The following is a 16,726-nucleotide window of genomic DNA, read 5'->3' on the forward strand; positions in this document are numbered from 1 at the left end:
TAAAAAGTAATTGTATTTGCTAAAATATACTTAATATATATATAATTTAAAATGTCTTCTATTAAGGAAAGTAGACAGCACCATTTTCTTGTTTTAAAAATGTATGGATAGCCAGGGGCACACTCCAACACTCAAGACATTATTTACAAATGATGCATGTGTGTTTAGTAAGTCCGCCAGAACAAAGGCAGTAGTGATGACCACATATTCTCTTGAAAATTGCTAAATTCACACACACATATCATGTTCTGCTAAACACACACACACAATCCAAATCAACCAATTGCATATTTCCTACAGGGCATTTAAACCTATTCATACCCAGACAGCGTGTGTGTGTGTGTGTGTGTGTGTGTGTGTGTGTGTGTGTGTGTGTGTGTGTGTGTGTGTGTGTGTGTGTGTGTGTGTGTGTGTGTGTGTGTGTGTGTGAGTGGCAGGTAGGGGTGTGTGGAGGGCAGGGCTGCTATATTCCTGCCTATCCCAGTCCACTGCTGATTCATAATTAGACCTGAACCCAGCACACCCACACCGGGGGAGGTCAGGGGGGTGAGGCGCGGGGAGGTGCGGTCTGCCTGATGTGCACCAAATGAACAAATTATGATGGCCCCCTCCGGGTGTGATGGGGTCAAACGGCCCGCGCCCCGCCGCTGACAGTTCAATTTCCCCCCAACGCAGCCTCATTCGCCCAATGCTAATTATGAATGAAACGTTATCAGCCTTTGACAATCCCCCCCCCCCCTCCTACACACATACACACGGACAACGGAAGGAGGGTGTGTGTTTGGAGGGGTGGGATGGTTTAAAAGGCATTTGTGAGAGATCCTCTAATGTCAAAATGTTATTAGAGAGAGGGAGAATGAAAAGAGAGAGAAAGTAGGAAAGAAGAGGGAGAGAGAAAGGGAAAAACAGCGGGGAGAGGGAGATAGAGGAGAGGAGGGGTCAGAGACAGTGACCAGGGTTAATGTAAATGTCTTTGATAACCAGGCAGTAATTCTCTAAAAGGGCCGGAGCGCTCAGCTGAGACACACTCACCGCTTCTGTGGGCTGATTGGTGAGAAATAGAAATGACACCGGGGCAAGTGTGTGTCTGTGAAGGATATTGGTGTGAGTGAGAGAGAGAGAGACAGATAGGAAGTGGGTGGGTGATACTATGTGTGTGTGTGTGTCTGCTCGCACGTCTCTGAAATAAGTAGCGAGAGGGTTGTGAGGTTATTTACCCCAGTCTATGAATCCTGATGGCCATCATGTATTTATGCATAGGATTGACTCTCAATCAGATGCTGATGTGCAAACAGCACCCTGTTTAATCTGCATTTCTATTGTCTATTACTGCCTGGCCTTAACCTATCAGTAAACACACCACTCTACCTGAGACAGGCTGTCAATCACACACACACACACAAACACATGCACGCGCACACTGATACAAACGCACTGGATGAGTGAAGACAGAAAAAAAAGGACGAAAAGATTGTATACGTACGAGAGAGAACTTATTATTTGTAGGTAAGACAATGAATGTAATGGGAACATTATAGTGATGTTATAGGGACATATCTACTCTCTATAGAATTAGCTCATATTGGTTGATTGGTCACACATGCTCCTCAGCTAAAGTAGTGCTGGTACAAGGCCAACAAACACATACATCTAACATCAAAGATAAAAAGAGCCATTCAACTGGGAAAAGGTCACCCATAATGCATACACACACTGTAGACTACAGAGACACCAGGGAGAGAACAACTGACAGAGAGATGGAGAGAGAGACAGAGAGGGAGGTGGAGAGAGATGGAGAGAGACAGAAAGGGAGGTGGAGAGAGATGGAGAGAGAGAGAGGGAGGTGGAGAGGGAGTTCGAGAGGGAGGTGGAGAGAGATGGAGAGAGACAGAGAGGGAGGTGGAGAGAGAGACAGAGAGGGAGGTGGAGAGGGAGTTCAAGAGGGAGGTGGATGGAGGTTGGCATTGAGAGTTGTATGAACAGGGCACATGGAGAGAGGAAAACAGAACGACTGTAAAACACAGGAAATGCAATTGTATGAGTGGAGAGGGATATTATTTATAAATATGTCCAGGAAGGAGGAAAGGGAGATGATTTATAAATACAGTACCAATCAAAAGTTTGGACACACCTACTCAGTGTTTTTCTTTATTTTACTATTTTCTACATTGTTGAATAATAGTGAAGACATCAAAACTATGAAATAACACATATGGAATCATGTAGTAACCAAAAAAGTATTAAACAAAATATATTTATATTTGAGATTCTTCAAAGTAGCCACCTTTTGCAGTGATGACAGCTTTGCACACGCATGGAATTCTCTCAAACAGCTTCACCTGGAATGCTTTTCCAACAGTCTTGAAGGAGTTCACACATATGCTGAGCTCGTTGGCTGATTTTCCTTCACTCTGCGGTCCAACTCATCCCAAACCATCTCAATCTCACTTGGGTTGAAGTCGGGTGATTATGGAGGCCAGATCATCTGATGCCACACTCCATCACTCTCCTTCTTGGTCAAAAAGCCCTTACACAGCCTGGAGGTGTGTTGGGTCATTGTCCTGTTGAAAAACAAATGATAAGCCCAAACCAAATGGGATGGTGTATCGCTGCAAAACGCTGTGGTAGCCATGCTGGTCAAGTTTGCCTTGAATTCTAAATAAATCACAGACCGGCAAATCACTCCCATACCATCACACCTCCTCCATGCTTCACAGTGGGAACCACAAATGCAGAGATAATCCGTTCATCTACTGTACTCTGCGTCTCACAAAGACAGTGGTTGGAACCAAAAATCTCAAATTTGGACTCATCAGACCAAAGGACATATTTCCACCGGTATAATGTCACCAATATGTCCCTTCTTATTGATGTCCTTTAGTAGTGGTTTCTTTGCAGCAATTTGACCATGAAGGCCTGATTCACGCAGTCTCCTCTGAACAGTTGATGTTGTGATGTGTCTGTTACTTGAACTATTTGAAGCATTTATTTGGGCTGCAATCTGAGGTGCAGTTAACTCTAATGAATGCATCCTCTGCAGCAGAGGTAACACTGCCTTTCCTGTGCAGTCCTCATGAGATCCAGTTTCATCATAGTACTTGATGGTTTTTGCGACTGCACTTGAAGAAATGTTCAAAGTTCTTGAAATGTTCCAAATTGTCTGACCTTCATGTCTTAAATGGACTGTAGTTTCTCTTTGCTTATTTGAGCTGTTCTTGCCATAATATGGACTCACAACACAACTGATTGGCTCAAATGCATTAAGGAAAGAAATTCCACAAATTAACTGTTAACAAGGCACACCTGTTAATTGAAATGCATTCCAGGTAAGTACCTCGTGAAGCTGGTTGAGAGAATGCCAAGAGTGTGCAAAGCTGTCATCCAGGCAAAGGGTGGCTACATTGAAGAATCTCAAATATAAAATATATTTTGATTTGCTTAACACCTTTTTGGTTACAACATGATTATTTCATAGTTTTTATGTCTTCACTATTATTCTACAATGTAGAAAATAGTCAAAAGAAAGAAAAACCCTTGCATGAGTCGGTGTGTCCAAACCTTTGACTGGTACTGTATGTCCAGGAAGGAGGAAAGGGAGATAATTTACACAATGCCTTTGGAAAGTATTCAGACCCCTTGACTTTTTCCACATTCTGTTAGGTTACAGCCTTATTCTAAAATGGATTAAATTGCCCCCCCCCTCAATCTACACACAATACCCCATAATGACAAAGCAAAACCAGATTTTTTTTGTGCTAATTAATTGAAAATAAAAAACGGAAATATCACATTTACGCATTCAGAACCTTCACTCTGTACTTTGTTGGAGCACCATGAGCAGCTATTATCACCTCAAGTCTTCTTGGGTGTGACACTACAAGCTGGCACACCTGTATTTGGGAAGTTTCTTCCATTCTTCTCTGCAGATCTTCTCAAGCTCTATCAGGTTGGATGGGGAGCGTTGCTGCACAGATATTCTCAGGTCTCTCCAGAGATGTTCGATCAGGTTCAAGTCTGGGCTCTGCCTTGGCCACTCACGGACATTCAGAGACTAGTCCTGAAAGCCACTCCTGCGTTGTCTTGGCTGTGTTCCTAGGGTCGGTGTCCTGTTGGAAAGTGAACCTTTGCCCCAGTCTGAGGTCCTGAGCGCTCAGTAGCAGGTTTTAATCAAAGACCTCTCTGTACTTTTCTCCGTTCATCTTCGCCTTGATCCTGACTAGTCTCCCAGTCCCTGAAAAACATCCACACAGCATGATGCTGCCACCACCATGCTTCACCGTAGGGATGGTGCCAGGTTTCCTCCAGACGTGACACTTGACATTTAGACCAAAGAGTTCAATCTTGGTTTCATCAGACCAGATAATCTTGTTTCTCATGGTCTGAGAGTCTTTAGGTGCCTTTTGGCAAACTCCAAGCAGGCTGTCATGTGCCTTTTACTGAGGAGTGGCTTCCGTCTGGCCACTCTACCATAAAGGCCTGTCCATCTGGAAGGTTCTCCCATCTCCACAGAAGAACTCTCGTGCTCTGTCAGAGTGACCATCGGGTTCTAAGTCACCTCCCTGACCAAGGCCGATTGCTCAGTTTGGCCGTGCGGCCAGCTCTAGGAAGAGTCTTGGTGGTTCCAACTTATTCCATTTAAGATTGATGGAGGCCACTGTGTTCTTGGGGGCCTTCAATGCAGCAGAAATGCTTTGGTACCCTTCCTCAGATCTGTGCTTCGACACAATCCTGTCTTGGCGCTCTATGGACAATTCCTTCGACCTCATGGCTTGGTTTTTGCTCCGACATGCGCGGTCAACTATGGGACCTTATATAGACAGGTGTGTGCCCCTCCAAATCATGTCCAATCAATTTAATTTTCCACAGATGGACTCCAATCAAGTTGTGGACACATCTTAAGGATTATCAATGGAAACAGGGTGCACATGAGCTCAATTTGTAGTCTCATAGCAGAGGGCCTGAATACTTATGTAAATACATTTTTTTTTGCTTCGTCATTATGGGGTATTGTGTGTAGATTGATGAGGACATTTTTTTATTTAATTCATTTTAGAATAAGGCTGTAATGTAATAAAATGTGGAAAAATTCAAGGGGTCTGAATACTTTCCGAAGGCACTGTAAATATGTCCAGGAAGGAGGAAAGGGAGATGATTTATAAATATGTCCAAGAAGGAGGAAAGGGTCAACAGCCAACTCCAGGAGGAGATTCCAGCCACTGGAGAGGCAGTCTTTTAAAGACACTCTACTGTACAGTATGGTCCAACACGTTTCTCTCTCAGCTGTCACACACACACACACCAAGGGAGGGATAAACAGACAGACAGATCTACACACACACTCTCACCTGGATGGTGGAGGAGACATTGGAGAGTGACAGGCCCTCCAGGTCTCCTAGCAGGCTAGGGGAGAGGACAGAAGACTTGAGCTGGGTCACTGGTGCAGGAGTGACTACAGGACACACACACAGAACACTTATGAGATGAATTCCAACTGGAAATCTTGTGGTATTTTTCCTAGCTACATGCAGACAGAAAACTCACAGTCACCCAGATCCAACAGAGACACCTCCTTCGTTGACTTCACCTCCACCTGGAGAAATGACCAGCAGAATCCTACATGAGAAACATACTGTCCCTAGACTGTCTTTGAACAGGTGCTGGAGAAAATATTAATTAATGTTCGACCCTTAGGTCTGTGTCAGACTGTCAAACATATTTATAGTAAAACACTTGGCAGAGTACAGCACAGTATATCATAACATAGGAGTTTTATTTTTTAGCTAATGTTCCAACATGAATGGCAGATGAATGAAGGCTATAGATGAAAGAGAAAGAAGAACGAGTATGAAAGAGAGAAAGATGACAGGCAGAATATTAAAGTAAAGTCTGTCTGTATGTCTTTGTGGGAATGTAGTCTACACTGCCCTATTTGACTGACAGTGTCTATACAATGCAGTAACATGATATTCCTAAACATGTCAGCTATGTGCATAAAATTATATTTATTTCTCAGGCTGCTGTGTGTACAGTGGGGGGGAAAAAGTATTTGATCCCCTACTGATTTTGTATGTTTGCCCACTGACAAAGAAATGATCAGTCTATTTTAATGTTAGGTTTATTTGAACAGTGAGAGACAGAATAACAACAAAAATATCGAGAAAAACGCATGTCAAAAGTGTTATAAATTGATTTGCATTTTAATGAGGGAAATAAGTATTTGACCCCCTCTCAATCAGAAAGATTTCTGGCTCCCAGGTGTCTTTTATACAGGGAAAGAGCTGAGATTAGGAGCACACTCTTAAAGGGAGTGCTCCTAACCGCAGCTTGTTACCTGTATAAAAGACACCTGTCCACAGAAGCAATCAATCAATCAGATTCCAAACCATGGCCAAGACCAAAGAGCTCTCCAAGGATGTCAGGGACAAGATTGTAGACCTACACAAGGCTGGAATGGGCTACAAGACCCTCGCCAAGCAGCTTGGTGAGAAGGTGACAACATTTGGTGTGATTATTCGCAAATGGAAGAAACACAAAAGAACTGTCAATATCCCTCGGCCTGGGGCTCCATGCAAGAGCTCACCTCGTGGAGTTGCAATGATCATAAGAATGGTGAGGAATCAGCCCAGAACTACACGGGAGGATCTTGTCAATGATCTCAAGGCAGCTGGGACCATAGTCACCAAGAAAACAATTGGTAACACACTACGCCGTGAAGGACTAAAATCCTGCAGCGCCCGCAAGGTCCCCTGCTGAAGAATACATATACATGCCCGTCTGAAGTTTGCCAATGAACATCTGAATGACTCAGAGGACAACTGGTGAAAGTGTTGTGGTCAGATGAGACCAAAATGGAGCTCTTTGGCATCAACTCAACTCGCCGTGTTTGGAGAAGGAGGAATGCTGCCTATGACCCCAAGAACACCATCTCCACCGTCAAACATGGAGGTGGAAACATTATGCTTTGGGGGTGTTTTCTGCTATGGGGACAGGACAACTTCACCGCATCATTTGACGGGGCCATGTACTGTCAAATCTTGGGTGAGAACCTCCTTCCCTCAACAAAGGAGTGGCTCAAGAAGAAGTACATTAAGGTCCTGGAGTGGCCTAGCCAGTCTCCAGACCTTAATCCCATAGAAAATCTGTGGAGGGAGCTGAAGGTTCGAGTTGCCAAACGTCAGCCTCGAAACCTTAATGACTTGGAGAAGATCTGTAAAGACGAGTGGGACAAAATCCCTCCTGAGATGTGTGCAAATCTGGTGGCCAACTACAAGAAACGTCTGAACTCTGTGATTGCCAACAAGGGTTTTGCCACCAAGTACTAAGTCATGTTTTGCAGAGGGGTCAAATACTTATTTCCCTCATTAAAATGCAAATCAATTTAGAACATTTTTGACATGCGTTTTTCTGGATTTCTTTGTTGTTATTCTGTCTCTCACTGTTCATATAAACCTACTATTAAAATTATAGACTGATCATTTCTTTGTCAGTGGGCAAATGTTCAAAATCAGCAGGGGATCAAATACTTTTTCCCCCCACTGTATATACATCTGGAGGGTGGGCCAGCCGTGAGACATGTCGTGTCACAACCGATAGATACATTCCATTGACTCTACCTCCTACCACTAGGCCAGGCTTGTCAAACGGCGACTCAGAATATTAGGACGTGCATCGTCACATATACAATACAACATGCAACAATAAAAAAGCATTTAAACATACAGGCGCTTTTACGGCCCTCTGTCTCTCCATGCCCTCCTAACCAACCACAGCCCTGTTCACTTCTCATAAAGAACCATATAATTCCACTCTGCTTACTGCAGGATCCACAAATGGAGGAGTGTGTGTGAGAAGGCATAATAGTGAAAACAAACAATGATGTTAGAGGGCGTATCTTCTCAGATCGTCTCTGATGGATGCTTGGTGGCAAAGAAGAAACCCTTGTTAACAGGCGGAGTGAGAGAGAGAGAGAGAGAAAAAGGGAGAGAAAAGACGGAGAGATGCATAATGCATAGGTCGTAGGAGCAAAGTGTGTAAAATGAAAATGTCAGTGCAGAAAGAGAGGGATTCAGAAAGAGAGAATCAGAAAGAGAGAGGGGGAGAACCAGAGAGAGAATCAGAAAGAGAGGGGGAGAATCAGAAAGAGAGAGGGGCTGCGTTTCAAACTCATATTACTGCATGGTCGGAACTAGAAGCACAAGCATTTCGCTACACTTGCATTAACACCTGCTAACCATGTGTATGTGACAAATAGATTTGATTTGATAAAAAAGACACACCCTCCCCCACTTACCTTATGCCCTTGGGGGAATCCCCGTCACCATCTTGTCCATCGGTCCAAACAATTAGCCAAACAAGGTAACATCGCAATGTAAGCCCCTCAGCCCTTATTTTTGATAGAGTTTGCGAGTGTACAATTATGTTCACTTCGGGGCCTGAAACACCCCATAATTCAATTTGCAATGACTGTACATCCGCTAAGAAAAGTCAGGCAAAACTTAAAACCTCAACGTCAATATGGAGAAGTAAACATACAAGTGTAAGTAAAAACAAATGTAAATAAATTAGAAATTGTGCTACTAATGCACAAACACGTCTCATAAAATTCATGACGTTTTTGTTTGGTTAGCTTTTGGAAATTGTAGAAATAAATGTTTTTCCTTCTTCAGAAGTTCCAGCTAGGCAGGCAAATGTTAGTTAACTAATTAATTTGCTAGCTATCATACAGTAGAGGTATAGTCATAATTATATAGTTAATATAAGTAGACATGCAATCATAATTGACTGTAGCGCATATAAAGCACCCACAAGCTACCGGTGGCTGAAAACACAATCGTCACGGGATGAACGAGTGATGTATTTCCGGGCAAGGGCGGTCCATTTAAAATGAAGTCCTTCCTCCCTTGCCCTGCAAGTGTAAACTCGTCAGACGTCATCAGAAGTGTCCAATTAATTTAAGGCCTGAGGGGAGAGGGTGTGTCTGTTAAGTGTTTGGAATGCAGCCAGGGATAATCAGAAAGAGAATCAGAAAGAGAAAGAGAATCAGAGAGCGAGTGGGAGAGAATCAGAGAGCGAGTGGGACAGAATCAGAGAGCGAGTGGGAGAGAATCAGAGAGCGAGTGGGAGAGAATCAGAAAGCGGGAGGGAGAGAATCAGAAAGCGGGAGGGAGAGAATCAGAAAGCGGGAGGGAGAGAATCAGAAAGCGGGAGGGAGAGAATCAGAAAGCGGGAGGGAGAGAATCAGAGAGCGGGAGGGAGAGAATCAGAGAGCGAGTGGGAGAGAATCAGAAAGCGGGAGGGAGAGAATCAGAAAGCGGGAGGGAGAGAATCAGAAAGCGGGAGGGAGAGAATCAGAAAGCGGGAGGGAGAGAATCAGAAAGCGGGAGGGAGAGAATCAGAAAGCGGGAGGGAGAGAATCAGAAAGCGGGAGGGAGAGAATCAGAAAGCGGGAGGGAGAGAATCAGAAAGCGGGAGGGAGAGAATCAGAAAGCGGGAGGGAGAGAATCAGAAAGCGGGAGGGAGAGAATCAGAAAGCGGGAGGGAGAGAATCAGAAAGCGGGAGGGAGAGAATCAGAAAGCGGGAGGGAGAGAATCAGAAAGCGGGAGGGAGAGAATCAGAGAGCGGGAGGGAGAGAATCAGAGAGCGGGAGGGAGAGAATCAGAAAGCGGGAGGGAGAGAATCAGAAAGCGGGAGGGAGAGAATCAGAAAGCGGGAGGGAGAGAATCAGAAAGCGGGAGGGAGAGAATCAGAGAGCGGGAGGGAGAGAATCAGAAAGCGGGAGGGAGAGAATCAGAAAGCGGGAGGGAGAGAATCAGAAAGCGGGAGGGAGAGAATCAGAGAGCGGGAGGGAGAGAATCAGAAAGCGGGAGGGAGAGAATCAGAAAGCGGGAGGGAGAGAATCAGAAAGCGGGAGGGAGAGAATCAGAAAGCGGGAGGGAGAGAATCAGAAAGCGGGAGGGAGAGAATCAGAAAGCGGGAGGGAGAGAATCAGAAAGCGGGAGGGAGAGAATCAGAGAGCGGGAGGGAGAGAATCAGAAAGCGGGAGGGAGAGAATCAGAGAGCGAGTGGGAGAGAATCAGAAAGCGGGAGGGAGAGAATCAGAAAGCGGGAGGGAGAGAATCAGAAAGCGGGAGGGAGAGAATCAGAAAGCGGGAGGGAGAGAATCAGAAAGCGGGAGGGAGAGAATCAGAAAGCGGGAGGGAGAGAATCAGAACGCGGGAGGGAGAGAATCAGAAAGCGGGAGAAAAGGATGAGGTGAGAGATAAAGCAAGAAGAAACAAAGAAGCAGACCAAATCATATTCCGCTGTGTAAAATGTGATTTCTCTGCCTCCAGTAGCTCTTCAAAGACACTGTTCACACTCACTAACACACTGTATACTGTTGTACCATGATGAACAGAGGGTTGGTTCATACTCTCTTATTTACGGTGTGGACAGCAGCTCAGATTGGACACAGGTCAACAGACCTTCATCTGTTCAGAGTCAGACCACGGCCTCAATTCAATCAACTGCAGATAAAGGAACACTCAAGAGAGTTAACGCTAGCTGTATCTTAGATGTTAAGCATGCTAGAACTGACACACCTAGCAAGCTGTTGGCCTCCCAGTTGGTTGGTTGTCTCACCTTGGGTTTGGCTTTAGACTTGGTCTTCTTCTTGTGTTCAGTGCCTGAGTCAGAGTCTGATTCTGAATCAGAGGAGCTCTCTTCTGCAGACGAACTGCTGGCCTCTTTAGCAACGTTCCCATTCTCATCCGAATCCCTGACACAGGAACACACACATGAACGAACACACACGCACGTTGAGGAGAGAGAGAACACAAAAGGTTGTAAGAGTTCAACCTCCAAATCACATTCCAACACTTTTCAATCTGTAACTGATAAAGGAGTGTTTAAAGATGATTTCCCATGAGGAAATATAAGGAATAGGGCACCTTAAACATATGTTAAACTGAAGACTGTAATACATTAACGCGTGTTTCCTATAACCAAAACATAAATAACATGAAGTTTCAATACGAAGGGGAAAGTGTTACGCATCTATCCATTCAAACACTTTCCATTCTGCACCACGTAGTGCAGTCTGCTGGAGCTCACATTACATCTATCCATTCAAACACTTTCCATTCTGCACCACGTAGTGCAGTCTGCTGGAGCTCACATTACATCTATCCATTCAAACACTTTCCATTCTGCACCACGTAGTGCAGTCTGCTGGAGCTCACATTACATCTATCCATTCAAACACTTTCCATTCTGCACCACGTAGTGCAGTCTGCTGGAGCTCACATTACATCTATCCATTCAAACACTTTCCATTCTGCACCACGTAGTGCAGTCTGCTGGAGCTCACATTACATCTATCCATTCAAACACTTTCCATTCTGCACCACGTAGTGCAGTCTGCTGGAGCTCACATTACATCTATCCATTCAAACACTTTCCATTCTGCACCACGTAGTGCAGTCTGCTGGAGCTCACATTACATCTATCCATTCAAACACTTTCCATTCTGCACCACGTAGTGCAGTCTGCTGGAGCTCACATTACATCTATCCATTCAAACACTTTCCATTCTGCACCACGTAGTGCAGTCTGCTGGAGCTCACATTACATCTATCCATTCAAACACTTTCCATTCTGCACCACGTAGTGCAGTCTGCTGGAGCTCACATTACATCTATCCATTCAAACACTTTCCATTCTGCACCACGTAGTGCAGTCTGCTGGAGCTCACATTACATCTATCCATTCAAACACTTTCCATTCTGCACCACGTAGTGCAGTCTGCTGGAGCTCACATTACATCTATCCATTCAAACACTTTCCATTCTGCACCACGTAGTGCAGTCTGCTGGAGCTCACATTACATCTATCCATTCAAACACTTTCCATTCTGCACCACGTAGTGCAGTCTGCTGGAGCTCACATTACATCTATCCATTCAAACACTTTCCATTCTGCACCACGTAGTGCAGTCTGCTGGAGCTCACATTACATCTATCCATTCAAACACTTTACATTCTGCACCACGTAGTGCAGTCTGCTGGAGCTCACATTACATCTATCCATTCAAACACTTTCCATTCTGCACCACGTAGTGCAGTCTGCTGGAGCTCACATTACATCTATCCATTCAAACACTTTACATTCTGCACCACGTAGTGCAGTCTGCTGGAGCTCACATTACATCTATCCATTCAAACACTTTCCATTCTGCACCACGTAGTGCAGTCTGCTGGAGCTCACACTCAAACTCTGTCAGAACAACCTAGATCAATCTGTTTTGGTTCGCCCACTTAATTTAATATCGCTTTGGCTAAAAAGTTATCCTCCTCCCTCCCTCCATCTCCCTCTCTCTTCAATTTGTCCTGATAATGAGTGTTTACTGGGGCTGCCTGGGATTTTCAGCTGTTAAATTAACGAGGAGAATTGTGACGGTAACTGGCTTTTTAACTTGGCCGATGATGAGAAGCCAGTATTAATTTGGCCTACAGATTTCATTTGTTTCGAACAGGAAAAAGCGATATAAATCAGAGTGGGCCTGATTAAGCCCTGCCTGGAATGACTGGGCTGTAATGAGGGCATTATGCTGGGTTTGTTGTGGAAGCACTGGGGTGAGCTGGGATAATTACTGTGTGTGTGTCGGTGTGTGTGTTTGCGAGAGAGAGAGATTGTGTGTGTGTGGGATAGTGTGTGTGTGTGTGTGTGGTGTGTGTGTGTGTGTGTGTGTGTGAAATCACTGGGGTGAGCTGCTCTAATTACACTCTAATGGAGGGAACAAGGTCAGCTGCCGGCCTGTCATACAGCGCAAGCAGGTAGGGTGTGTGTGTGCGAAAGAAAGAAAGAAAGAAAGCTGGGGTGAGTGAAATAGAACGTGTCAGGGACAAAATTTGCCAGTGTGTAACAGTGTGCGTGTATTCAGCAGTAATGACTCAGATCTCATTCATTGGTACCACCAGGCAGCTAAATGACCAATCCACAGTCATTATCTATCAGCCATGTAAATCTGGACCACTGCTGATGGAGCTCACACTAACGGCTCTGAACGTGTGTGTACAGTAGGTGTCAATGTATGTCTTCAACATGACCAGAGAGAATATATGTGCGCGCGAGAGAGTGAGTGCGCGCGGAGAGAGCGCGAGAGAGAGAGAGCGTGAGAGAGAGAGCGCGCGAGAGAGAGAGAGCGTGAGAGAGAGAGCGTGAGCGAGAGAGAAAGTGAACAGATGGAGAATGAGATTATTGATGCCACAATGCACTGATCACGTTGCTGACTGACTTCAGACAGCTGCACTGTTGTATGAGCGAACACACACACCCCTTGCCTAATTATCATCACACTCAGCCTTCGATAAAACAGGTAAGACCTCAATAGATAAATTCAGCAAGAAGAGAAATGATAGACACACAATACATATAGGTTCCAAACCAAGGACCTAGTCAGGGGAGTGGACATGTTCAGTGATAGTGTTGTACCCGTCTTTGGCCGTTGGTTTGACTGTCTTCTTCTGTAGTGGGGTCTTAGTTTTCCTCTTCTTCCTTTCAGAGTCAGATTCACTGGAACTCTTCTCTGATTGGCTGGAGGACATGTCTGACTCCTCACTGCTCTGACTGCTGTTCTTCTCGACACAGCTCTCTGCATCGCTCCCTGACTCTGGACACACAGGTTCATTTTGTAAGATGTACAGTCTTCTAGATAAAATGGATTGGACTGGCAATGCAAACTCTCACATGAGAACATTATACTTTATGTTACACACGTGGACACACACACACACCTTCACTACTACTACTACTACTACTACTGCTACTGCCATCCTCACTGCTCCCTGATCCCTTCTCTTCCTCTCCAGAGTCAGAGTAGAACTTCTCATCTGATGACTTGGCAGGCTTGGATTTCCCAGTCTTCCCTAGAGATGGAGCCCACTCCTTCAACTGGCAACAGAACAGGAAGTGATGTCAGAGGAAGTGAGGTACAGTAAGAGGAAGTAAAGTAAGAGAAGGGAGGAGAGTTGGGAGAACTGCAAATGTATTGAAACGTAGCAAAATGGATTTGTAGTTTGGGTGACAGAGTTGACCATGACCACCCTTGGTGTAGAGCCGGGGTGGGGTGAGCAGTAAAAAGAAAGATGGAATGATGGATCTTTACCGGCTCAATCACCTCCACATCCCTCACTGATAGGTCAGGAGCCACGGCGGGCCAATCAGAGAGCTCCAGGTAGCCACTGGCTTTGGTGTTGATGGTGTGGGACAGGGTTCCCAACTGGTAACGATCGCGGTCTGACAGAGGGAGAGAGACAGAGAGAGGTAAAAAGAGGTAGAGGGGAAGACACAGGAGAGAGGAGAAGAGAAAAAGATGGGGAGAGGGCAAGATAGAGGGAGGAGAAAGAGGGATGGAGAAAGAGGAGAAAACGTGTCAGAGGCGAAACATTGGAGTTAGGGAGAGAGGAAGAGAAAAGAAGGAAACAATGATTAACATTGGAGGGGGGAGAAGGGTTGAGAGGCATGGGTCTCAATGTCACAGCAGTGCTCTCTCAATATGCAGGACAGAGAGTAATTGGCCTTAAACACTCTGAAATGTCACTGTATAAACACATTCACAACTCTGTTTAATAAAGGGTCCAGGAGCCCATAGGAGCACATACACGGCAGCGGGCAAACAGATTAAAAGGATTCTCCCTCCCTAATACTGAATATAGGAGGTGTAATCAGTCAAAGTGCCTGGGGAGGTCTGCCTTCAAAACAGGCTTTCTCTAACTAAAAAGATGGAGAGAAAAAAGAGGCGTTAAAGTGTGAATATTAAGAATGACAGGAGCGGTTAACATTTTCCATAAACATCTAGCAGACGCAGAGACCACCGCAGAATAATAATGTTTAGGAGGGTGCTTCTGTCTCTTATCTGGATTAAAGTCAAGTGTGTGTGTTCTCTGCGTCTCAGAAAGGTTAGTATTAGCCAGGTAATTCATCCATCTCATATGAGCCAGCGAGAGAGCACTGAACCCACTGCCATTCAGAGAGACCCAGAAAATTCCCTATCTAGTGCGCTATTTAAAAGGTACCTTTGTACGCAGACTCGAGGACAGGTGCTGGTTTGGGCGCCAGCAGAATGCGGTGGGCGTACTTGCTGAGCGCTCCGTTCTTGTCATTGGGCACAATGAGCTGGCGGATGAATCGCGTGCGGTCTCTGATGTCATAGTTCTGGTCATATTTCCCAAGGTTCAGAATGTACTGGGTCAACAACTTAGTCTGGATGGAAGAAAGGAGGGAGAGAGGGGGGGATGGAGAGATGGGAAGATATGGTGGGAGAGAGGGAAGGAGGAGAGGGAGAGAGAGGGGACAGGGCAGGAAAAAGAGCAGGGGAAAGATGGAGGGATATGGGAAGATATTGAAGGAGATGGAGGGAGATGGGGAGATATTGAAGGAGATGGGGAGATATTGAAGGAGATGGAGGGAGATGGGGAGATATTGAAGGAGATGGGGAGATATTGAAGGAGATGGAGGGAGATGGGGAGAACACACACACACACCACACACACACACACACACACACACACACACACACACACACACAGCTCCGGGGCATCAGACTAAATGTTCTCTCTTCTCCTCTCTCCTCGTCTTTCTCCAGCTGAGACTGCTCCTCACTAGCTGTATGAGTGACAACCTCTCCCTGTACCAGGTGGGTTTATGGTCTGAGATGGGAAGTGCTTTCCTTACACTAACATATATTATTTAGAGAGGAATAAAAACAAGAGTTACTACCTGAACGGCAACATTACACATTTCTCTCTCTCCCTACCCCCTCTCTGAAACATGACCAGGGGATACTGGTGTAATAATGTGCTCATTTGAGGCGGCAGCAGCAGCGTCTGCAGTGTGGTCATAATCCCAGCTTGGCAGCCATACTGCCTCCCATCTGATAGAATGGGCCTTCAGTTCTCATACGAGGGGAGTCAGGGAGATGGGAGAATGCACTACATTGAAGCCTGCTCTTAAAGCATTTGGCGCTGAGGTTATGGTATAGGACTTCTGTTAAACCCAGCAGGCTGAACCAAACCGGAATACTTAGGAAAGACACTGGTGAAACTATATTAGCAGCTAGTGCCTAAGCAGCCAAATAACTAGAACAACTGGAAGTCATCATAAGCTGAATTGACATGGTAATAAGAGCTTAATAACATCTTATAGGCTACTGCACAGTTTAGCGTAGACTATGTATGTAGGTATGTTTTACCTGTTTGGAGTTGGTGAGGTAGAGTTTGGCAGCCAGGTTGACAGTCTGGAGCTTGACGATGTCCTCCTCGGAGGTGAAGCTCTTGGCCATCTTGCGGAGGACGTCAGGGGCGATCTTAGGGACCCTCTCACAATACTCTCCCATCAGCCACAGGATACTGGCCCGTGCCATCGGCACCTGGAGACACAGGGTTGTTAGTCCTCACTGTACTCTCCCATCAGCCACAGGATACTGGCCCGTGCCATCAGCACCTTCGGCACGGGTTACTCCATGTTAAGATTGTGCACACAATTAAATGTTCCAACTCACACAAGCTCAGTCTCATGAAATACACACTCGGACACAGACACACAAATGTTGAGATAGTGGTAGACGTACAGTGATGTTGTCAAAGAGTTTGGCCATGTGTTTGATGATATCACTGTGCTGGGTGGGCTGGGTCTGGAGCAGCTTCCTGATCACCACCACGCTCTCCGCCACCACCGTCTCTGTAATGA

General features: G+C 45.5%; 1 protein-coding gene across 4 annotated transcripts in view; it reads right to left on the reverse strand.

Moving 5' to 3' along the window:
* Positions 1-16,726, reverse strand: part of LOC106568153 (adaptor related protein complex 3 subunit beta 1) — an 85,895-nt gene that overhangs the window by 25,787 nt on the left and 43,382 nt on the right. For 3 of the 4 annotated variants that reach the window (XM_014138251.3, XM_014138242.3, XM_014138233.3), the window contains exons 14-22: positions 16,608-16,717; positions 16,230-16,406; positions 15,055-15,241; positions 14,145-14,275; positions 13,774-13,930; positions 13,472-13,649; positions 10,622-10,757; positions 5,542-5,590; positions 5,346-5,449 (exon numbers count right to left, since the gene is read on the reverse strand). In XM_014138251.3, the coding sequence (XP_013993726.1) occupies positions 5,346-5,449; positions 5,542-5,590; positions 10,622-10,757; positions 13,472-13,649; positions 13,774-13,930; positions 14,145-14,275; positions 15,055-15,241; positions 16,230-16,406; positions 16,608-16,717 (1,229 nt within the window). Of the gene's footprint in view, positions 1-2,117; positions 2,562-5,345; positions 5,450-5,541; positions 5,591-10,621; positions 10,758-13,471; positions 13,650-13,773; positions 13,931-14,144; positions 14,276-15,054; positions 15,242-16,229; positions 16,407-16,607; positions 16,718-16,726 lie in introns of those variants that run through there. The other variant, XM_082955580.1, reaches the window with a different exon arrangement.

The sequence above is a fragment of the Salmo salar genome, chromosome 01 (assembly GCF_965601325.2).
Source record: "Salmo salar chromosome 01, fSalSal1, whole genome shotgun sequence".
NCBI lineage: Eukaryota > Metazoa > Chordata > Actinopteri > Salmoniformes > Salmonidae > Salmo > Salmo salar.